The sequence below is a fragment of the Trichoplusia ni genome, chromosome 23, assembly GCF_003590095.1.
Source record: "Trichoplusia ni isolate ovarian cell line Hi5 chromosome 23, tn1, whole genome shotgun sequence".
Taxonomy (NCBI): domain Eukaryota; kingdom Metazoa; phylum Arthropoda; class Insecta; order Lepidoptera; family Noctuidae; genus Trichoplusia; species Trichoplusia ni.
This window is the reverse complement of record NC_039500.1, coordinates 995,852-1,022,225: the sequence shown is the minus strand read 5'-3', so window position 1 is coordinate 1,022,225 and position 26,374 is coordinate 995,852. Positions and strand designations below refer to the sequence as shown.

The window sequence follows — 26,374 nt, the reverse complement described above, 5'->3', positions numbered from 1 at the left end:
CCAAAAGACCATTCGAAACTAAATTAGCACGTCTTAATATAAGGATAATTATAACGTTGAGGTTATTATAGATTGTAAAAAATTAACCGATATATCAAGAAACTAATACATAGGAATAATAATGATGATGGAAAAAAATAAGGTGGATATGGTGTCATGAGTTCTATTATTTAAAGGACTACATTAGCCATTGAGGCCTTCGCCCAGCATTGGGACAATCTGACTTATAATAATAATTTGGATAGTAACTATCGTGAAAATGATTCATTATTAAATGATGTTACGGTTTACTCACGCGTCTGATCATGATTAATGAGGTTTCTCCGGTTGGGTCCGAAACTAGTCGGGCTACCCCGATAAATACGCGTGAGTAAACCGTTACATCATTTAATAATATTCATTTTATTCCATGTAATTCGCAGCTGAGTTTCCGATGCATTTCATTTGGCAGTGGAATATAACATGATCCATTACTTTCCATTTTCCTTTAACATTTATTCTCATCCGTTTACTCTGTGAACGTGCTGCAAATAAGATCAATCGCTTTGCGTTTCCTATTCCTTCAGGATTTTATATTTTATAGAATTTTAATATTTTTCGTTATCCACATAAGATTGGGTATTGTTGAGCTTATGGCATGCTAATGTTAAAATACATCTTTTTTTTTCAATCAGTCATCATTATTTGTGAACATAGGTATCACGTAAGAAAAAAATAGTTATCCAGCTCGCGATCATGCGATTACAGCCTGGTGATAGACAAACGGAAATTTAGTAATAGGGTAAAGTATAAGTTATTTATTGGCTTGAGTTTTAAACAACCTCGTAAACAAAAAACACAGAAGAGGTCTAATTGTTCTGCCGTGTAATACTACAAGTTCAAAAAACAGTAACATACTATCACTTTAAAGAAGCGAGATAAAAATCTTGCTTCTGCAATCAATCTCATTATAAAGGTTTAAGAACCAGTTGTACCTTTCGTAGTACTTACGACTTATTTTAGCCGTAATTGTGTATTTTTACCTAGCATAACATCCTACGGAAAATAAAAATTACTCTCCTAAATGTCATATTCGTATTTTTTGAAAGATTGATGATGCATCCCACGCTAGGATTAAGTTTTCGAGTGGGAGGCTTATGAAAACTCTTTACGGTGAAATTCAACGAACTGAAGACTAGATAAAAATATAAACGCTTGGGTCGTTAATGTATATATTTATTTACCTGAAATGTTAATGCATTTTTACATAAAAATTATGAAAATGGTAATTTTATGTAGAAATCTGTGTAAGACAATGAATGTATGATCCACGAATGCTTGCCCTGAGTCTGGGTGTCTTTGTGTATGTGACTTGAATGTTTGTGGAAGCAACGCGACATTGGGAGTTAATTTTTTAGTTGTATAAAACAAAGAGAAAAAACATCGACACCTAGGCTATAGGCTATAACCATTGCCACCTTATATAAAATCGCATAATATAGTGACAGTAGAGATATCAGAAAGTATTTTATTATCTGTGGTATAGTACATATGATGAAAAACGATACTATCAACCGGACCAATAATAATTTTCATTTATTTTACGAACTTGAACATAAACCTCAATTTTCTTCTTGAATAAACTCCATAACACCAAACTGGGTCATTTTGTTCGTTGACGCAAACATTATTTAAGAGGAAAACACCATCAAATGCATTAGCCAACATAATTCAGGACGGCTGTGTTTTATGAAGCATAAAAAATAAATCCGATTCAAATGAATTGCATCATAAAAGCACTATTTGCAGTAAATCATAATAAAAACGAGGAAATGAAAGAATGGAAGTGAAGTTTGTGTTAAGGGTCGGTATATATCTGATGAAAAGAAAACGTCAGTCAGTAGAACAGACTTTTTTTGTGTTACGGTGTAAAAAGCTAATGACTTCAAACCACTCCGAGAGTACGGCGTCGGGATATATCGGACTCCCGCCGACAAAAATTTGCACCTTCTACTGCTTAAGCCGTTCACTGGATCGCTCGCGCATGCATTGCGGGATTTAGGCAGGGGTAATGTCTCTTTTGGACTAATTCTCAAGGATTTTTTAAGATTATTGCAAGTGTGGTACAGAAATTCATTGGCAGATTGGTAAACGAGAAATCCGTCAGGTGTGAAAATTGATGTTGTTAAATATATCCGTTTTTTGTAGTTACTTTTGTGAGGTTCAATCAACGACAAATAATATGCGCATTTTACATCTTATATGAACCCACCCTTATATTGGAGTTTTGTATCGTGTAATGTCAGACGTATTCAGTTGGAGGAGGCTGTATGGAGTTAGCCTTAGAAGACTTAATATTTTAGAGAGACTGCAATTGATATGTTTGTATTGTGAGTTTTTATCATAATCATCGAGCAAAGCGTTGGAAAATTAAGGATTCCGCATCCAAAGAGTAATAATGTATTGAGATACCGTCTGTCCGTCTGTCACTATAACTTGAAGACACTATAACTCAAAAATGAAGATATGTATTAATTAACGGTTTTTACTGCTATAAATTTTATGGGTCAAGAATTTGCATTGCATAATATGCAAAAGTCATTGCTCTTATAAGTCTTTTACTTACTCTACGACGAATTTATGCATGACACATACAAAAGTATTTACCTCAATACAATCACACCCCACTGATTATCTAGATATATTATGACAGTGTCAACTTCAAACTGACTGGCAAAGAGCTGTGTGAGGAAGATACGTATAAAGCCTTATTTATTCCACAGCAGTGACTGAAATACATTGTTGCGCGTTTTTGAATAATGTCCTAAACAGAAGCGTTGGAATATTTTATGATTTAATGCAATGAGAGGAGTACTGCAGTCACTAAATTAAATTTCCTACGCTATGAATTGAATAGGATTTGTGAAATAGTTGGGAAGTGTATCTTCTGTGGTGTTAGATTGAATTAATCTAAATTAAGTGTTCTATTTGTTTTTCATTATAAAGATTTTTCGGTACCTTTTATGAAGCAGAATTAGTGGTTGATTGACATTCTGGTTTGGACATACCTGTAACAAAAGAAATATGGTATAAGGTTATTATATAGGTTTTCTTGCTGGTTTTTCTCCATAAAGATAGGGCAGAAGAGTGATAGGTCATCACAAAAAACCTTCAGCGTGAATGCTTGTTGAAATGATGAAAAGGTGAAATATGTGTGACCTCGAAATAAGGATTAAATAGGTACTCCTTACTCCGAGGCCTTTTTTATTACAATTTTTCGTGGTCATATGGACAAATCGTTGTAAGGAACATTTTGTAACTAACACATCCCTACCGTTCCGATCCTTTAAATATCTAAACACCACTCACAGCACAACTAAACGAAATCCCGAGATTTGAACCTTTAGCCCAAATTCATCTAAAATTGACCACAACTTCACTTATAAATATTTTCTTGGACCGAGGGACCATCCACATGTGTTTATGTTAATCCGGAATGCCCGGTTAGACCGGTTTTGCCCGGTTTTGCATAATTACCGGCTAATCACCGGAGGATATTCTGGTGAACCCACCTTCTCTTACCGGTACGGTTAATGTATAAATTGGATATTTAACATCAGCAAACATAATTGTGTTAGAATTTTGGTGGTTTATATTGCGATTTTAATAGCTTATTAATCTAGTATAGTGTAGCAAGAATATTTGGAGGCGATATATCTTTAGAAATAGCCTGAGTATTTTAGAATATTATTTTGCGTCGGATTCGTTAGTCGTTAGTCGTGCAATCTTGATAAATAAGGGTGAGTAAACCGTTATTCAATTATGTTGTAAGTAATAGTGCCGGCTAAGTTTATATTCTGGAGCTAATTCGACTGTAGATAATTCATTTTTTTGTTCAGCCGTTTCTGTTTCACTGCAGGACATGGCTTTCCCTTAATTTTTTCTACTATACATATCCATCCAATTCTGGATCATCTGACTATAGTACTCGCACAAACGCCTGATATTGTTGACAAGCTGTTGCACGCGACTTCGTCCCCGTTATGATTTATACCTGCCCTGTTTTTTTCCACATTTTCCATTGTATCTTCGCTCCTATTAGTCGTAGCTTGATGTTTTATCCTCGATGAATGGTCTATTCAACACAAAAATATTTTTTCAATTTGGACCAGTCGTTCCTGAGATTAGCGCGTCCAAACAAACAAACAAACTCTTCAGCTTTATATATTAGTATGGATTAATTCATAAAAATATGAAGTCAGTTTAATGAATTGTAATAATATACGGAAGGTACGTAAATAATATAATTATGTTGAGAAATTCTAATTTTTCTTTGATTAAAAGAAAAAATACGGTTAAATATACATATAAGGCAAATCAAAAGCTTTCGCGAGCTTTTGGGACAAAGAAACTAATTGTTTATTTTTGTTGCAAACAGGAAAACGTGGGAAACAGGAAACTGGAGATGGTTTCTAAAAGCTATTTCTTATAAAATGTTTATTATAATAATAATTTCGCGAAGCCGATTCATAATTATTTATTTAACAACGGTTTACGTCGCAGCCATCAGGATTTCTAGTCGTACTATCTCGATATAAGCTTGAGTAAACCGTTATTTAATTAATATTTTCTTTCATCTTTTTTATTTGCGGGGTTTTTTCTGTGCCAGCCATGCCCCGAGGTTTAATAAAAAAAAAATAGTTTTATAATTACTAGTTAACAACAGGAATACATCATCGGTGTAATTTTAACTGCTTAGCTATTGTCGTTTATGAGATAAGGCTGTATCTAATAAACGGCAATAGCTTAGCAGTTATTCACATAAGGCCAGTCATTAGGAAAAGGTTTTTGTTCTTTAGACTCGGAACCCTAAAAAATAGGGTTCATAACACGCACTCATCTTAAAACATAATAATAAAAATATTTTGTCAGTAAACCAGATTTGAGCCATAATCATGCCAAAGCAGAATTTCTAAGGTTTATAATTAAGTGCCTGAGGGAATCATTTATTTAAAGTGATGCATCGTACCTTTTGTAGGGTCTGATGGGGGCGTTAGCGTTCTTCAGATATTTATTAAGGTCTTTATTTAGACTAAATTTATAATCTAAAGCATCTTGACGTACCTACGAGTATTATGTTTGTGCTATAAATAGATGTTTAGTTGATTTCTTGTGAGTTTGAAGATTAGATATAGCGTGGGGTATACGAGTTAAGTCGAAAATTCAATGACTTTAAGGATCTTATTGTAAAAAGTATCTATATTATAATAGTAAATACACACTATTCTTTTATACTATATAACTATAGTGACACTGATTCATTATTAAATGATGTAACGGTTTAATCACGCGTATTTATCGGGGGGCCCGACTAGTTACGGACCCAACCGGAGTCTTTAACCATGATCTGACGCGGCGGGATCGCGAGTCTATCGTGAGTTCAACTAGCGATTACATCATTTAAAAACACACTTTTCTTATAAAAAAAGTTTACCACAGTAAGGAATTTAATCCCTTTGTTACGACTCGCAGGCGGTTCACAAATTAATTCACATGCAAAAAGACAACCAGACTCATTACAAGCATTCATAGATCACATAAAGCTTGTTCTATGCTTGGAACCAAACCGCGTCACGTTACGAACGGTGACTTTAACCTGTGGATTCATGCTATCTATCATATATTATCAAATTGGATATCTGTGCATTCGTTCATTCCACTGGTGACGTCATAACGCTTACTGACGTAAACAAGATCAACGAACAAATTAGGTAACATTTCCTGAAAATCTTCCACTTGCAGTTCTCTAAAATTCACTTGAATACTAATTTCGAATTTTATAATCAACAGTTTCTGTCTTGGTTTAAGAAATTTTATTTCAGAATAAACTCTTGCTGTGTGTTACCGTATGATTTGAAAATTATTTTTTTCTTAACTAGAAATATTTAATTTTATTTAATTCTTTCGATTCGAGCATTCTTTTCATGTATTTGTTTTATGTTTGACGGTTGGTTTGGTTGTAAAATTATTGGGCACTGTGTGAACTGATTATGATAATATAATCTATTTAATTTGAGTATTGATCAAATAAACAATTGAACTAAAACAATGCTTTAAACTTTAGTTTTGCCTTGTTTACATGGCAACTCGGTCAGACAAGGTTGGACGAGGATGACTAGACCACCTAGACTTTTGTCTAATGCTCACATTCACTAAGATTAGATCCCTTAATGTCCAGCTGCTAAGTCATAATTAGGCCTTCTAGTCCCTATAGACGCATCAATAATTAATTCATTTTTCAGAAACTATCGCTACCTTTCCACAAACAAATATTACATCAGCAAATTCACAACTTGTAGCCTATTTTTAATATAAGTAGTATCTTTACAAACCACCGATTTTGTACTCTTACAACAACATACCGACATTTTGCTTTTCGTTCTATAAACAGTTACTGCGAATGGACGCGGAATGAATTAATAAGGAATTTATACGGGGGGGGGGGGGCAAGGAGGGGGAGGAGGGAACTTCAACAATTTATTTGTTAGATGCGTTCAATGTGGTTTTGTTTATCACAAACTGGGTTAGTTCGGTGAGGTGAAAACAAATGAGAGAGTTGATACTGGTTTGAATTGTTTTCGAGTTTCTGGCAAAATGAAGACAAAAATGAATTAAATAAATATTTATTTAAAGTCCATTAATAAAATGAAATTTATCACAGAAAATACAAATTAAATTGTAAGTAATAATATTAAAAGAAAATTGTTTAACTTTGGTTCTATATCGTACTGGTCATGGGCAGCTTTACATGTAGAGAAAGTTCCTTTGTAAGGAAAGGAATATTAAATTTAAGTTAAAAATTATGTCAACGAACTGCCTGAAAATTGTATCTTAAAACCTATACTACTATACTTATGTTTAAAATAGATATTACCGACAAGGCCAACACATGTAGCAACTGTGGTAATAATATTGAATTACACACAGACTTGAAGGTTGTCCGATAAAGAATACTAAATAATATTGTTGTGCAGTTATTGCCCTGGTATATCATATTACATTCAGCTAAATTTATTGACAAGCACGCTTAACGCAACCGTTCCTTAACATGTATCTTTCTTTTATATTTTTTATTGTCAATAGAAATAGAAATAAGTACACATGTACATATATAATCTGTCAAAATTTCAACAGTCTACTGATTAAAGACGGATGGATAGACGGACAGACAGACAGATAGACGGACCCCCAGTATCATGGTTTTATTTTTACCCTCTTGGTAAAGTAAATTGAAAGAGTATGAAGCGTACATTGTTTAAATAATTATAACACTGCGATGATGATAACGTAATGCCGCACCTTTTCGATCACAAAAATAAATTCTTATGATAATCACTTTCCAACTCACCACACCAAATTAAACGCAATTAAAAATATGTTAATTGAATCATTTCATTTAGCTCACTGTTCTATATGTGTGTGTGTTGCATGTAGCACGTGCAGTATTCGCTACCGACCTCTTAAAGTAATACAGTAGCAGTTGTGTGTGAGTGAGATGCAGCTTTCCCCCGCGTAGAGTACTGTCCCGCTCTCACAATTATTACAGTATAATTTAAGGAGGTTATGGTAGGCTTTCGACTTCCGAAATTCAGTACCGGTTTTCATTGCGGTGTTGCCACTAAAATACAACGCATATTGTTCGGCGAGCCATTCACAATTTTCGCCATGTGAAAAGTTACCGGCCATATCTAGGAATTTATTGTTGTTGTTGGTTTGACATCTTTGTGACTAAAGGGTTCCGTAGCCATAGGTTAAAATCGGAATTTCTGAGGCGGCTGCTCTGTTCGTCTGTTACTAGGCTGATCTCATGAACTGCCATAGCTAGATAGTTTTCACAAATGTGGTCCCTGTTGTTGCCATAACAACAAATAAATAATAATAATAATGAACTGGGTTGAGCTAAGGTAATATTAGTTTTTTCGGGTAGGTACCAAATAAATTTGTGGTGAAACCACCTCAAATTTATTTATTACTACTCAACCGATTAGGTTTTTCTTGAGCTTATTTCTACGGAACTGTCAGTTTCACGACTTTTTATTTTTTTATTTCAGGATGGTTTAATAGCTGGTTTCTTTGGAATTTCGGATTTTAGCGGTCTTTTGAAGAGGCTGATAAAATTATTTATGTCATGGTTTTTTAATATTGAGTGTATATTACAATGCTTTGGGGAACTATATAATATCTTAAAGGACATTTAAATGCATTTATTTTTTTTGTAAAAACTGGACGATTGATTTGTTGTTATAGCAAAAATGACAATAAAACGGTGCTAATATACTTCTCCCTAACTCTAGTGCAATCTAAACCTCAATAAAGGCATAAGATACAACTATCTTAGGAATCTCAAACGTACAATCTCAATATTCTGGATAGATCGACACAAACCATGGAGCAAGAAATATGTCTGAGCGATTATGAATTATTTTGTTTGATTTTACAACAAATTAATAATTTGACGTTATTTGTTAAGATCCCGCGATCAGATAGGTGGCCTGTTTTACTTTCATTTGCATAAAGACTTGACTTTTGCCACGTTTTTGCCTTTGATAGGAATGTTCACATCGGCACATGTTCGGCATCTTTCACGAATTCTTGAAAAAAAGTATATCTTGTTCTAATCCAGGCTTTAAATGTTATACGATGAACAAGAGTTTTGAAGTATAGAAAAATTATAAACATTTCGATTTTCTTATTGTTACACTATTTCTACCTATATTATTCAGAAAAAACTTACCTTTAAGTTAGATTTTTTTTTTTTAAATAAGAACGACTCATGCACTTGATTAATCCATGAGTTTCGAGGAATTCTAAAAATATTTAAAGTCATACACACAAATGCTTGTTTCATTTGCACATAGAACCTTCGACATGTCACATACATTGGATTTGGCGTGGTGAACTACAGCACTCGACTTCCCATGCACTCCTTTACGACGGTTTTTAACAACACCTTTGAAAAATTTTTTCTTGCTCACATTTTGATAAACTTTCTTTTCCTATCTACAATCTTAGTACCTCTACGTATCAAAAGCAAGGAGGTCGGCTAGTGTCTAGTATTATTGCAGTTCAGTGGCCGGTTGCGATGTAGCCGAGAATTTGCACCGGTGCAACACAGACCCGAGGAATTTATCATAAATTCTTGAGATAAGGTCATGGATTTTCATTAGTGTTGTTAATTATATTACAATAGAATTTGTTGTGAAAGCTATTGAAAATACAAAATATAATGTTTTTTTTGTACGTTTGGTCTGCAATCTGTTTTCCTTCACCGTTTTCATAAAATGGAGAAAACTTTGTAATAGTCTGTTATCTCTTAAGAATAACTCAATGAAATCTGAATCACGTTTTTGGTATGATTAATATACATATAATTTCCTATTTTTATAATTATGATGTACATGTGTTCACTACCTTTTTTGTGTAATAAATAATGCATTTGATTGAAAAAAGTGTATTTTTTCATCACAACTTTTAACTTGGTACTGTTAATGGATTGTATTGAAATCTGAAATACATGATTAATTAAATTAAATAAATTAAAATTAACACCCTTAATTAACATAATTTTGCTGTTCTAAAATCTTTACGACAAGCAAAGCTTTATATATTTAGTACTGAAAAAATCTCATTTTATATTATTATGTAAACTTAATGTGACAAGGTTGTTACTCGAATTGTAAGATAATAAGTATGCATGACTTTTTAGAAGAATAACATTCTCATTGAGGTATTTTATTATGATATGTATTTTCAGGGTTCCGTATTTTTCCGTACAAAACGGAACTCTTTTAATAAGGCTAAAAAGTCTATCGGTTCGTCTGTCACAAAACTCTATCTCATGAACTGTGACAGCTAGGCAATTCAAATTTTTACAGATGAGGTATTTTTGCTTCCGATATAAAAATTAAAATAATATTCAAGGTTAACCAATTGCCATATAGTGGGCGACTGAATCTTTTCGTAATTTAGTTTTTCTTCACTCAAAATATACTGAACCCTCAGTGAAGCAAGTCCAACTCACACTTGACCGGTTTTCATACACGTTCCTTTTGCTTTAGGCATACAATTTAAGGAAACGACTTTCTATGAAGTAAAGAGGAAAATAAAAGTATTTTTTTCTTCATCTTGTGTGTTCATGCATGTTGTTTAATTATGTTTTTTCTGTTTCTTTGTTAAGTTACTTGTGTTTATGTCAAAGAGTCGTTTTAGATGTATTTTTGTACAAGTATTCTTTCATTATCAAATGATGTAACGGTTTACTCATGCATATTTATCGGGGTAGCCCGACTAGTTTCGGACCCAACCGGAGTCGGATCGCGATCCCGCCGCTTACCCGCTAATACGCGTGAGTAAACCGTTACGTCATTTAATAATTAATCGTTCTCACGATTTTTATAATAACTATTATCAAAATAAAGTATTATTTCGTTCTTGTACATAATCGACGCCCATATTTTACAAGTATCTTTCTGACAAAGATTTGCTGGAAGTAAACTTAATGACTTAAGCTCGTTCGAGAACATTTTGTTTCAAAATTGAAAAATTAATTATGTATTTATCGTGTCATCGTGATTTTTTAGAAACTCACATTTTCGGTACGTGCGTCTGACGTATTTTTTTTGCATCGTCATAACATCTTCATCTTGTGTACGTCATTCTTAGCCACATTAGCGACACAGAATTATTCCATTACGGCGTGACAATATTTATTCTGCCATTTGAAAGAAAAGTACTAAACTACAAAATTATGTCACCACCCAAAATACAGGTGTACTGAAAATTCTGTGAAAAAAATCGACTCCCGCAGTAAATAAAATGAACTGAATTCCTCACAGCGCACAATCCGCTGTCTCATTGTTACGTCATCAATTGTTAGTCGATCCATTGAAGGCTATTCATCAAGATCAGCTCTAACACCTTTGTCTAATTGCAGATAGCAGAATAGCGTAATACCAGGGCCCGATACCATGTCTCATAATACGACTTCTGCAGTCGTAGAAAAGAGACGGCACTCTATCCTGTGTAACGCGCTCTCTCTCTTCTCCAACCGCAATGGTCTCGCTTTAAGTAATGGTGGTATGGTCAAAGGACACCAGAACGCTAGGATTATGCTGACTCTACGCTCAGCCAATGGTGACACCCGACAAATTTACGATGTCATAATTTACTTGCCTACGTTACAGTTGCTGTTTTGTAATTTGTCGGGTAATATTGTACTGATTTTTGATTCTTGTAACTTTTGAGTTTGAAATTTCGTAGAATACAGTTTTTCCTAAAATTATTTTACAATCTTCTTAGATAAAATACCATTTTATATTAGGGCAGACTCGATATGTAACTGTGTCTAGTGATTTTTTTTATAAATTTATTGTAGCATGTATCTTGTGAACATGTCGAAACAGCCGACGACATAGAATTTTCCGAGAAACATGGAAAAATCTTTATCAAAAAAAAGTTGTTTCTCGTTATCCTGTATTCTGCCTAGACAGTAACAACATCTTGTATATTGATTAAATTAAGCCTAATTGAAATTCATTTACAGGCTTATAAATGAAAAGCTCCGTGTAAGGTTATTATGTTCATGTTAGTCTGAGAGTACTTACCTGGTAGTACAGTCTGAAATTTCGTGGAATATTAACTGTGAATATACTAATAATCAAGAGGCCTCATAGACCAAAAGGTCAGCATCCAAAAAAGTTAAATTAAAAATGTAATAGAAATAAAAGATTCCGCGAATGGTATTTACTTATCTCCAATTTCCCAAACGTTTTTCAGTTATGGCTGACGGATGAAAATTTTTATGATTTTTTGTGAGCACACTGTAATTAAAAACAGTTTCATTTTATTTACCAGGCATTTAAAAAAAATAGGAAGGACACCATTCACGTATTTTGTTTTGTAGTATGACTTCAACATCAAAATTGTCAACTAGAGTATAAAAGTCTTTAAAAATTAAGCACCCTTAAGTGTTATACATGTAGTCTTTGTCACTGTAAAATGAAATGTCACGTAATGGAGTGTGTTCGTAATCCAGCAATTTCTTTTGCGGATATATCAGACTTTCAATCTGATATTCCTACATCTTTGACAGTCGTTACAGGTAGTCAGAAGCTCGAAAAAGTCTGACAACCAGTCTAACCAAGGGGTATCGTGTTGCCCAGGTAACTGGGTTGAGGAGGTCAGATAGGCAGTCGCTCCTTGTAAAACAGTGGTACTTAGCTGAAACCGGTTAGACTGGTAGCCGACCCCATTATAGTTGGGAAAAGGCTAGGCCAATGATATATCAGACTTTCAATGACTAAATCACCTCGAGCCCCTTCGTGACTACGGGAAAAATTTAGCAAGGCATAAATGCCTAATAGAATAATCGGTTTAACAACTAAAAACTTCCATTGTCCAAAGCAATAAATAAAAAGCTGTTTAAACAATTTGTCAAGGTACACAATAAAACCGTAGCTACAGACGTGTTTGCGACAGTTTAGATTTTATTGCAAAGTTATCTAACAACCATCCCACATCACCAGCATTAATTCCATCTTCTCTATGCCTCTACACACAAGGTGCAAAATTCAGTGAACGGTTTAGAAAATGTTGATTATTAAGTGGTAAAATAAGTTGGTCAGGATTCAGTTTCTGTGTGAGGGTATAAAGTTGGTTTACGGGCGTTGCCAGAGGCTATCAGGCGCCCACTAAAAGGCTGACCGATGACAATGAATGGCACACAAAACAAAAGCTGAAACATTAAACATGGAAGTATGTCTGTTTGATTGGGAGTGTGCTTTTTGTCGACATCTTGGAGAATTTGTGATCTAGGACTTTTGAATTCGGGATACTATTCGACTTACAACTTGAATTGGAATTCTATAAGGACTTGACTGAGGTTTCGAGTTGTGATTTAAATTATATTTAGCATATTTTTTAGTAGCCAAATTTTTTGCCGCCATTTGTAACTTCAGTTCAATTATTATACCAATTAAGGTTTACAGAAATTGTAGTTTATGTTTTAAGAAACTCTTATTTACGCTATATAATATATGTAATTCTACTGTACGTGTAAATCAAACAACAACGAAACACATTTTTTGTTGCTATTAAAATGCAAAATCTCGCACACGCCCGCCATTAAAATGAAACCTGATACAGTGGACTAATTTGATAGGTATCGGTTAATGAACTTAGTAGTGGGTTCGAACCCCAGGTACATTTTTTAATGCATCATATTTTTATTATTATGCGATTATAATACTTTTCGCCGCGCTTTCGGTAAAAAATAACTGTGCACTATATTTTATTTCTATTTAAATGTCCACTTTGAATTTCCACTACTAATTAACATACAACACAATATAGTACTTTAGATAACCATCTCTACCACGTTAGTAGCTGTCTCATTCAAGGCTTAGACCGTTGCTTGCGACGGATTAGGAGACAGTCTGACCACTTGGTCTTGGAGATGACGAATGTACATGACAAGTGGTATCTACATCCCAACTGTCTCATTGTTTGATGGGATAAGTAGAGTAGTTAGGTAAGTGGTACTTACTCCAGTGGAAACCCGACATTCAATATTATTAAATGCGATAATTAAGAATCGTGAACATAAGATGTGATGGAGATGATTCCGACTTTTCTTTTCATGCAATCGAGCGATATTATCAAAGTAATCAATTGTATGAATTTGCCCTGGGCAATTGATATTTCAACATTTTCTGCTTAAGTAAAACTAGTGATATCGAAATCAACTATTCCAATCTCAGGGAAGAATGTATGAATTATGAATAAAGTCTTGAAATTTGAAGCTAAGCTTTCAAATCGTCACTGGCTGTAGACGGCCTCTCTGAAGGTAATTACAAGGAACCAGATAGCTAGCCAAAAATAGTGATATTAGTTCATCTACATACTTTGTTTTATACAGCTAACTATCTATAGTTTCACCGGTACCACGCACGTAGCCGGGCGATAAATTGCCAAAGTTTGTTGCAACAGTGGCTCCCTCTTGAATAAATTTCGCATTTACCCCGGAAGCGATTTCGATGAAGGCTCTTCAGCGCAATGAAAGTGAAACTCGCGAAATTTTGATTCATTGTTGTGGCCGCCTACCGACAACTTCTGAAATTTAAATGCTTACTAACCGGAGTTAACAATTAATTGTCTGAAATAAGTTTGTTTGTTATTTTCGCATCTATTTTTTTTATTTCTGCTGTTTCTGGAAAGGAAATTGTTAGGGAAGAAATTGGTAAGTGTAGTAAGTTGTAAAATACTTGTATATGTAGTTTGACTAAAATAAAAACGAAGAAAGATATAGCCTCATTAAACAATTTTTTTTTGTCATATTATGTTTAAAACTAAACTTATACCTACTACTTAAAAAAATTGTCACCTATCCCTACATGAAATAAAAATATGACCCTGAATGTATGTTTCAAGGATATTTCCAACTTGTTTTTAGTTTTAAAATTTGAGTCTAGACTAGATCCGTCAGAAACATGACCTAAATAGTGCAGACAAGATAATTTATGCCTTTGGCGGTACAACAAAGATTCGCCAGAGAGTTGCCCTAAACATAAATTATGTTTACCTACCACATATTATAATTAATTATGAAGTGTTCTCTGAAAATAATGGGTATAATTAATTTTAAACTTGAGTCTTGCCTAAAGATGTGTCCTAGAAAATCTTAGGTCTCTTGTCACCGAATACCATTTCTGACAATCTTTTGACTTTGCAGGTATTCTAATTTATGATATAAAAATACTAGTTGTTGCGTGTGACTTCGAACCCGTGGTTATTTTGAAGACATTTTGAAAATCGGATTAATAGCTATAGAGCGTGGGCTGCTTTTCCCCGTCTCTGGAACATATTTAATAACTGTTCTGCTTCTATTATTCATAGCGTCATATACTTAACGCAATGGTATATAACCTATTTAGCCTTCCTGTATAAATGGGCTATTATGCTGTCAGAAGTTTTGTAATCGGTGAAACAAACAATTACACTCTTCAGCATGTACTATTAGTTTTGATTTAAACTCAGGAAAGAACTTGAATATTTACCAGAACATTTTATTTTAATACTATAAACCTTTCATTTTGAGCTTAAATGATTAAGGTCCTGATATAAAAATGAACCAATCGACTAAACGGACAAAAAAATCTTTATACGAACGAACATAAAATAATATTCACAAAAGCGAGTAAAGATCCCATCACTGTTCAACTAAAGTGCATCGTTCGAGCGCTAGAGCGTTGCCAAAAGCATATTAGTTTAGGATCCTGTAACTTTGTAAATATGAACAGTCTAATTACTACCATCCACGGCATCCATAATGAGCTATAGTCATCTACTACTTCCTCTTAAACTAAAATCCTAGCCTCTGTGGAAGCAAGATAGAGCTATACAGAATGTAGAGCTGTCTCTTTTAAACTTTTACAACAGACTTACTTCAAGATGTCGTGGTAGGGGGTCTATGATAATAAAATCAGCGAGTTCACAGCTCGACCTAAATTAATGTGGAAAATCTTTTCGCTACCGAAAACTGGAGTAGGTCTTATGCAGGAGTAGCGCTTGCCTTTTAACGTAACTTGCTTTTTTGATACGCTCATTTAAAAATATAACGCTATTGTTATTTTAAATTGCTCGGTTCAGTTTCCCTTGACTTTACAATTAGGTTTTTGCTCTAAATATTTTTAAGAGAAATATTCAGTTATAACCCATTTAAAATAATGGGCACTGTGTAAGTTGTTCTGTGGTCATGAATTGGAATCAGATGTATAGATACAACGAGAACTGTGACATTCGCACTAATCATTAAATATTCTGTTAGGTACTTTTGCTATTAACTTATAAATTAAACACATTAACTACTGATAATCTTTTTCAAATTGGATTTAAATCATTGCTATTCATTGTATTTTTTACCGCCGATTATTTCCTTTTATTTATTCGTTGGATAGTTCTGTTAACAGGAATAAAGTTGTCAACTTCTGGATATAAATATGTCAATTGACTTTGACTGCACGGATAGCCGAGTGGTTGAGGTCATCACGCCAAACCCACTCAGCTCGACGTGTCGCGGGTTCGATCCCCGCGTAGGACTAGCGTTTGTGTGATCCACGAATGCTTGTTCTGAGTCTGAGTGTCTTTGTGCCTGTAATTTGCAACCCCCGCGACACAATGATTAAATGCCTTAGTGCCGGAGTCGTTTAAAAAAAAATACTAAGCTTTGTAACAGATTACAATTAAGTTTAATTAGTTAGTAGTCAGTCATAACAGTAATTCTAGGACAAAAACCACGAGAAGTTAAACCTAAAATTTAATTAAAAAACTATAAACTGCTAGTTACGTAGTACCCTAACATAATTGTGTGCGTAAATAATTTACAAAACCTCAACATTTACTATGATTTAATCGCTTTTGTATGATAATAAACCTTCTCTCCGCGTAAGTGGTGCTACACCATCGTAAAACCCAACAAACATTTTGTCCCGTAGTAATAAACAGGCCGAATATTAGCCACCACGCCTGAATAAATTTTGGGGAAATAAACCCAACAGTACTACATTGAGACAACATTATTTTAGTACTTCAAACATAATAGAAAATCTTTGATGTAATTACGATTTTGTGTTTTCGCAATTTCAGTCTGAAATACAAAATTTACAGAGACGGCTTTATGAAACGGGTTTTAATATACTTTGACATAAATTTATTATTTTATCGAATTAAATGCTCACTTCAACGGATGGACGGCATCGTCGTGGGCGACCTAGGAAGCGGTGGCGAGACGACCTTAACGCTTACCACGCAGGCTGGTTCCATGCGGCCCAGAATAGAAAGTCGTGGAAGGATTTGGGCGAGGCCTTTGCCCAGCAGTGCGACACAGTGGGCTAGAGAAAAAAAAACGAAGACAAAAGTTTACAAACCATAAAATACAATCAAGTTTTATAATTTTCTTCTTTGACAACTTGGTACACCGTAAGAAACCACGAGAATCAAAACAAAAACAGTTATTTTCTATACAAAAGAATTCATATCAACGTCAAACCAACCGTCAAGCGTAACACCTAAATAAATATTTTCATAATTATATGAAGCTAATATTTCTCTTATTCATAAGATCTTAAGTTTTAAACTTAACACAAAAGTATCGTACTTTTGTTATACTTTGGTGTTGTCAAAACTTGGACGCATTAACTTTGTTTTTAATGAATTTGAAACATTTACTTTTGAAACTTAATTGATATTAAGTAGACTCATGATATTCGATGGTATTTTGGTTTGGAAACTGTCCGGACAAAGTTTGTCTGGAAGTAAGACATATTTTTTTGGTATAATTTCTTCTGTATTAAGGAAACGGAAAGTATTTTTTACCAAACGAATAAATGTTGTAGGAAACTGCTTTTAGAAATCTTTAGAAACTGCATTTTCAATATTACTAAGAGAAGAAAACGTTGTATTCAAATCAGACTAAACTCGGCTTTAAGAATTCAACGAAACTCAAATTAGATTAATTTAAAATTCGAAGACCGAAATTATACGTACAGTCGATGTCAGTTTCGGTACTTCAATTTGGAAATGCACGGTATTTTTAAAACCCTTACTATGCATTAAAAAACCAAATACTGTTCAACAAACTACAGACGCAACGGTCAGCTCCCAAACAAACATTTGAAATTCATACAAAATTTGACATTGAATTTCAGAATGTGTGTGTTTCAGAATGTGAATGTATATGGAAGCTCCTATTTTCTTCCCCAGCGACCAATCTCGTCGTACAATTCTTTATACGGATAAGGAGGGATGGGAAGTGATCGCCTCCTTCTGCAAAGCAGTCATGCGTAGAAAAAAGGCGGCTGAACAACTGGGACGCTAGGTAGAAAGCGTTGCATCTCGGCTGCGCGAGCGTGATCACCAGCCAACGTAGGCGCGGGCCTGAGAACGGTAAGTGGATCTTACCGACAAACCAAGACCAGATTCGTGCTAGTTGGCGCTTTGGTGTTATCAATTTGGGATTGAACAAAAAAGTTACCGCGGTACCGGTACATACAGGGCAAAGGAAAGAACATGCCTGGCATGTAGTAAATATAAGTCTTACGCTCTCTTCCGCTGAACCCAAAGCGGGGTGAGTCATTTGATGAAAAACCTCTATTTTTCTTTCGGAAAATCTCATTGCTGTCTTCAACAGGGATGTTCAATAATTTGTCTAAATAACATTTTTTTACCGTGGTTGGGTTTTATTACCTTGCATATTAGCCTTAAGGTTGAGATTTGTTTGTTTCAGTAATTGTGTGTTTTAGCCCGAGTGTATCTACTTAAAAATGTTTTCATTAAAACTTCTGGGGCTGAATAAATAGCATTCTCACAGACAGCTGTAATTAATTCTAATATTAATGGATCCCTCACTGGCCTACAAAAAGTTTGTCTTGTTCACGATTGAAATGATTTTATTCATTGATGTTTACTTATTAAATGTTGTTTTAATGGATAATGTTTTGTGTTATTTTAGCGATGTTGTAAAGGTTTGAGGTTGTTTTCAGGCCGGGTTTTTGAATATTGCATAGATATTATTGATCCCAACGCATGTAAAGTACCAATGTGACTCAAAGTTATAATTATGTACTTTTTTAATTATTCTTAGACCGAGAAACAGTGAAGGAAAATATCTTGAGGAAACCTGGATTACAAATATTGGAATCTGAAATCGCTGACCCGCAATGAGCTACTGTAGTGATCAAATATTGATCAAAATTTATTGTATCAACCCTTCTTTACACGGTAAGAGGCCTAGTGCAGTAGTGGGACAAATATAGATATTGTATAGTAACAATAAACCATGATTTATTTCAACGATGCAACGATTAACTCACGCGCTGTTATCGGGAACCGTTCAACTTGCGACCCCGCCCCCGCTCAGCTCATTATCAAGGGCTCTGCTTGGGCCCCGATCAAGAGGACCAAGTATAGATATGCGTATGTTTATCATAAGGATTAAGATTATTAGCCTTTTAATCTAAATAGAAACTCTTTAAAAAACATTTTTTATAAGTTATATAATCTTTCTTAATAATACAAGACTGATTTTCTTTATTATGAAACGAATACGAATGAGAAAAAAATATCTTCCCAGAATGAAATAACTTACAGCGTAACAACTAATTCCTTTACGAAAAGTTCAAATTTAATATAAGCATAAAATATATTTTTAATAACATCAAATGTTTAAGTAAGACGTAATATGCTGGCTTATATTAAATACCGAGAAAGCTTGCGTTAATATTCTCTAAGATAATAGAGACTTTAATTTGACTCAGCTCATTATGTAATTAAAAATAATTATTATTTGAGAAACCGATTTTGGAGGTAATTATGAGGCGATAAGGCAGAGAAATTTGGGCTTTTGCGTAAATATTATTACAATTATATTTTGAATGGAGCTGGATTTAGGTTTCGTGCATATTCTTCGTTTTTTAAGTTCTGTGTTTTAGAAAGAAAAATACGCCTTAGTACGAGTCGAACTTGTGAAGTTGCGACACTGAGTAGGGTGCGGCTCAAAAGGTCAAATGAAATATGCAAATATTTATGACCGATTTTAAAGGAATTTTATTTTTCCCACGTTATTGTATGTTGTAATAGTGCTAAATACACCACAATCTGGAAAAATAATTGCTGTTACCTGGGTTCAAGAGATATAGTCTGGTAACAGAAGGACTAATGGGCAGACAGTGAAGCTTAAGTAACTGGGTTCCTTTTTTTCTAGTATCTCGTATTTCTACAATATGAAAAATTGTTCATTTTACTCAATAAATTCTCGAAATTCCTATTGCCAAATCGACATTCAATTCCTCTACCCCTTTTAGCAATAATAATTGTTAGAATCTGACGCTAACGAATCAGATGTAATTTCAACCCTCAAGAATATTCTAAGATCAAATTATACCAAAGCCTGCCAAAACCAACTAGAAGATCAATATAACATAACGTAATAGAAAACCGCATTGTGTATTATGTATCTTTGTAGAAGCAAAGCAACGACAATTGTTGGCGAAAACTTAGCAATTTTCTTGCAATTACTTAGTTTAATGATGTTTTTGACTTGGTCTGGATACGGAAGATTGAAGCCTTTGTACAGTAGAAGACTACGGTAGATTGTTTTGATTTTTTGATTGACGACGGTATTGTAAAGTTGGGTTTATAATTTTATTCTGCAACATTTTAACGTGGTAATCAGAGTGCTGTGAAAAGAGAACAAACAAGACCTTAAATAACTCAGGTTTCCCTGTTTGTCTGCTTGTTCGTCTGTCTTTTAACCTATGATTTTTCTGAGATAATGTGGTACTGTAAAATTATAGAAATAGTATTAAAGATAGTTAGCAATGCTAACTACAGCTATAAACCTATTTTATTTTTCTACAAAATCATTTATATCGTAAGTCTGACTTGCATCTGACCACTTTCATTTGTTTTGCTCTCACTCAACACCTAATACCGTTCCCTAATTCTCTACTTTAGCGTACTTTCATACGTTACATGATCTAATAACATTTCTCACCAATCATACAAGAGACCCATTCGCACTATTCAATCTGTTAAGAGGCGAGTGGTAGTCAGGTGTCTGGGTCAATTATACCATAAATAAAGCGCTGCGGTCTTCCATGACGAGGGTTGGTGCCGAGCCAGTGTCCTTTGTAATTGGGTAATAGGACCAAAAATACCAAACTGGTTTAGTGTGCCCGCAATTGGACCAGGGGTTGTTTTATTAGAACGTTTAGCTGAATGAGAAATATGATGCTATTGTTTGGGTATTTTCTTCTATGGTTAGAATTTTTTTGCGCTGCATTATAATACACTTTTTTTTCACTTGTAACTATATATTAAGGAAATCTTAGAATAATTGGATCCACTTCTCGGTCTTCGATTGCGAAGAAATTTGTGGTAATGTTAATTTAATAAAAGTTCAAATACGTTAATTCTGAAAAGATATGTTTTTTTTTGGGTACAAAAATAAGCAAACATTTATTTTTATCTGGACTGCTATTATTCCATTATAATTATGTACATATACGTATCTTCTTTCAGCCAGGTCTTCAATATTTGAAAACTTACCTTTCCACCTTAGCTTACCACTGATAAATTAGTTGACAAAGAAAAACCTCATGAAGAACCCTGGATCCCAAAATACGTAATACCAAAATTACATATTTTATTCAAATTTAAGTTTTCATATCCCAAATAATTAAATCCTTTATTAATACAAAGTTTGTCAGCAACTTACAAACTCACGGCTCGATTACTTCTATATCAAAGTAACTTTACACATTAATGTTCCCTCCAATTAGTTTGGGGAAACAGCGTGCGTCATTGTTAGAATTATTTATTGCATACAAGCTTTCAACCGAGGTTCGGTCAATGTGGAGAACGCCTGCTGCGGCAAAAATTGCCTCACGAACTATCCGGTCATATAAGTCAAATATATATTTTGAAAGCGATTTCCGCATTACGTAACTTAATTCTTGTGTAGTGGGAGGTTCACAAATATTCTAGTCACAAATCAAATTGCACAAAGGCACCCAGACTCGGGCCAAGCATGACGTGGAACCAACGACACGTCGCGCACAGTAGGCATGGCGGGATGACCTCAACCACTCAGCTATCCGAGCAACAGTCATATTTTAACATAGCCTGCGTTTAATTTCGCCTTTACCGAGACTCAAACATATCCTATACTAATATATTAATTGCATCGCCAGCAAAAAAAGTTTTCCCTTTCGACGAAAACGATTTCCTCTATAGGGAAGTTACGAGGCATTGACCATGCCTACTTACTGGCGTTAGTGATTATAATTTATTTGAAATTCGATATTTCTTATGATCTTAACATTTTGATGGATATTTCTTACTCAAATCCTTCACTTAGTGTGAAGTACCTACTATATAAAATGGTGTATAGATACATACACTTAAAAAAAAACTGCAAGGAATAAAGCGAGACGGACAGACATACTTAGGTACAGGCTAGGGTTCAATTAAGAAGACTCTATAACACACCCATTTTTCTCGTCACCCACAATAAACAGAACAGTAGGGGGTTAATTTGCAACAGTCTGTAGCCTTGCCCTACATAAATTTGTCCATGCTCACGCAATAACATGGCAACACTGGAAACATACTGGCAAGTAATTTAGACGAGGGTACTCAATTAAATTTATTTAGGGCAAGCGATAATTTTGTATCGAAAATTTATTGACTGCGGTTAATGTTTATAAGTCATTTAATTATGGTTAATTTGTGTTAAAGGATTTAAGTTTTAGATACTAAAGTAGGTACTTAAAGTCTCATTATCTAAGGTGTCACAAGATATAAATAAGGAAACCACATTTATTTAATAGCCTGAATAGTAACTATGTCGCCCAGTGTTCTTGATCCGTTTAGCTTTTTTTCAAAGCAGCTGTAGGTCAGAATCTAGCCTCACTGAATCCAATTTATAACTATATTTACAAATTTTCCCAAAACATTGTTCTCTCTCTTCTCAAAATTAAGAGGGGTGCAGACGTATGTTTAATATTCCGTAGATTCCTATTAAAGCAAAATTTTGACACGGTACAAAATATTTTCAATAAAAATCATTGTAACAAGCTTACAAACTCATCATTCCCCTCAAAACCCATGTGGTAAAAATATTACTGCACCCAAATGATTCCAACTTGAGCCTAAGACTGATTTACTGCGGCGTGTCCATCAGGGCCCAGAGTCGGCCATCTACCACAATGCTGCCCCATTTGTTTCCATTTTCAGCTGGCTAAATCGGCTATTCTTATTTGTTCTCGGCCTGATTTTCCGGTTTTGTTGAACGTTATACATGTTATAAACGTTTTTTTGGGAAGACTTATTGGGTTAGGTTTTTGGATGATAATTATAATGCTGATTAAGGACCTCCATTGAATCTGCACTTAATCCAGCTATAAGGAGAACTAGAAGCTTTTTAAACAAATCGTTTTGAACTTTCCTAGATTAAATAAAACCAATTTAAATGTAAGCACTAATTTAGAATGATATCTATTCATTTGTCAGGTCAACTGTACTATGAATCACTTAAGTATTTCGGTAATTGTAGTTCCTTTTTTCCTTAAATTCATAAATTCAGTATTTATTTTTATCATTTCTTTATGTCTACAATGAATATATATTATGTCTACAAAATAGATGCACATAATGGAAATAATAGCAACATAATTAAAACATAATAACAGTTCTGTTCATGATTCTATAAACTTTTACTGATTAAAATTTAATAGGTAAATGTAAATTAATTCTTATTAAATCCAATATGAACGCCGACGGCGATCCGATTCCCATATTCAATTAGCATTTGGAAAAAATATCTTTGAAATGTAACGTTAAACCACAGACCTTAATTCCAATTATCGAGAATACAGTATAAAAAATTATGTGTTTCTCCGCAATCATTGGTTTTAAGTGAATATCCGATTTTAATATCGATTATCCATATTCATGAACATTACAGATACAATGAGAAATTATGATCAGGTCAGGAGAAAAAGTATAATCGCCAGTAACGTAGTATTAAATTTTTGTTACAAAAAGTAACGAGGCACAAACTAAAATATAGCACGCGTAGCATACGCAGCGCTCGTAGCATGCGTAGCGTTTAAATACTCGTAGAGTACGAAAGAGCAGCACAAATTGGGTATTTGACGAAATCACATATTATAAAATTGTTTAGCCCGTCAGAAAGATTTACAAAAAATATACGTATTTTTCATATTATCACATCATTAAAAAGTTTTAAAACAATTTAAAGTATTTTTAATCGTATTTACTTAAATAAGATTAAAATTACTTAAAATTATGAAATGTAGTAAAAAAGCGTAATGGTAAGTGACGTAACATAACATTTTACATCACTGAACCCTCATTTTTTTGTTTATGAGATAAAAAAGAAAAAAATTATCCAATATTTTTTGGAAATCTGATTTGTCAAATACCATATTCTATTAATCCTCTCACGATTTTTCTAAGACCTTACAAAATTAATCGTAACTTCTGATTACGCCTAGACAGCTTGTAGGCGTTGATAGACAATCTACTCTATCAGATTACTATTTATACAATAAGCTATATTTGGTAGCCTAAATATATCTACGTATGTGACTTGACAGGTTTCATATAAGGAGAGTTCAATTACAATGGCTAACAAAACAAAATTAGAATTTATGAATATGTAGAATTATTTACAAAAAAGTGAGGAAATGTAAAAGCGAATAAACTATAAGAGCGTTTTATGAGTTTTTAAAAATGATAAAAAACATATTTGACATTTTGACATGCTATCTGTTGCCCGCGATTTCATCCGCGTGGTTAAATGATATATGTTAAGACTTTTTTTGTTTTATACATATTTTTATTTTTTCCCTCGGGAACTACTTCAGAAACTGGGCTAAAAGGTAGCCTATGTTATTTTCCATTGCAATGGCTACATGCATGCCAAATTTCATCCAAAACCGTTCAGCTGTTTTTGCGTGATTGAGTTACAAACATCCACACATCCAACTTTCACATCTATACTCTATACTAATATATATATATATATATAAATAAACTCTTCAGCTATATATATATATATATATATATATATATATATATAGCTGAAGCTATATATAAGTTATATATATATAGCTGAAGCTATATATATATACATATATATATATATATATATAGCTGAAGAGTTTGATTGTTTGAACGCGCTAATCTCAGGAACTACTGGTCCAAATTGAAAAAATATTTTTGTGATGACTAAATCATTCATCAAGGAAGGCTTTAGGCTATAAACCATCACGCTGCGACTAATAGGAGCGAAGATACAATGGAAAATGTGAAAAAAACAGGGCAAGTATAAACCATAACTTATATCTTTTACCAACGGGGACGAAGTCGCGGGCAACAGCTAGTTAATTATAAAATTAGTTAGGATTTCATTTAGTTTTAAAATAATAATTCAATGATTTCAATTGTCCTATAATACTACGAATTTGTGACATCGCAAGCCCCACTATTATTTCATTATTGAACTGGTAGATTAAATAGATTTTTTTCCTTTTCAGACATTTATCCCATTGTATTCAACTTTATCTGAACCGTTCGGTTAAAGAAATTCATTATTTAAGGGCACCATTACTGGAAAACCACGGGTTACCCCATAGCTTAAGGGCCAAGGATCATCGTTTTTCATGTGGAGGCTCTCGGGTTTTTTCAATTAGCAAGCTGTGAGTTATGGCATTTGAGATCCAATTTTTTAAGAGCACGAGACGTTTAGATAAGTATAATCGTTATGTGTTTTCATGTGTTCAGATTGTTGATTGTCTTGGTAAATATGTTATACTTGTGGTAAGTAAAATGGATATTTTTTTTCATGACTCGAAATTTGGAATTGCGTATATGCCATGGCTATACTAAACTTTGAACTAGTAGGTAATTACCTCAAACAGAAAATAAATAAATATTGCCCTTTTGAAAACAAGTTTTTTTTAACCAGGTGCGTTTTCACGCACTTTCCGTTTGGCCTCTGATAGAGGTGATGAAGATGACTGCTAAAATTCACTACCAAGTTGAGTAACCTTCAAAACAAAAGACAATCTTTAATATCCTCCACATTTATAAAAAATACAGAATAGAAAACTTTCTTCTCTCATCTTCTATTACGCACTTTAAAAAGTTCCATAAAAGCATTAAAGTTCCTTCGGCTGCAGCCTTAGAAATAGGTCACGGAGCCACATGTGTTTCGTTAATAAATATCTCATGAGATGGTGACATGTGTTGGATGAAACGAACAGAATCCGAATACATAGTTATAGTCAAATGCAATAGGTTTTAACAGACCTCGGTCATATTTACGATAAATCTTTTTGGATGTTCGTTAAGCCTGCATCATATTAATGACCTTGAATAGTGTAGGATAAAAAGTATTCTTTATTTCGCTGCTGATAGCAGCTGACTTCATACTAACTTGGACAAGTCGTTTGGGGGTGTCATAGATGACAGATATCCATATTTACAAACATTTGAACAATATTACTGTGATACTGCTTGTGTGCAATGAAATGTAAATGACTGGATTTTCAGACATTGTTTGTAGACATCTGTGACATCTGTTTGTGTAGTAAGAGAATGATGGACGGTTTCTCAATTTGCGAACGAAACAGTAAAATAGATAAAAAACGCAAAAATCTTAAAATTTAACCTGCAAAGTTAAGTTTAAACCTCCATAAAACTCTTACATCCGTTATTTGATGTCATGAAACTACAAAATTGTCACGGACAT

At 33.8% G+C, this 26,374-nt stretch overlaps 1 protein-coding gene across 1 annotated transcript in view; it reads right to left on the bottom strand.

Moving 5' to 3' along the window:
- Positions 1–2,565: 2,565 nt before the first annotated feature.
- Positions 2,566–26,374, bottom strand: part of LOC113504834 — a 58,923-nt gene continuing 35,114 nt past the window's right edge. Inside the window, exon 2 of the mRNA XM_026887301.1 lies at positions 2,566–3,047. Within this exon, the coding sequence (XP_026743102.1) occupies positions 2,964–3,047 (84 nt within the window). The 3' untranslated portion in view covers positions 2,566–2,963. The remainder of the gene's footprint in view (positions 3,048–26,374) is intronic.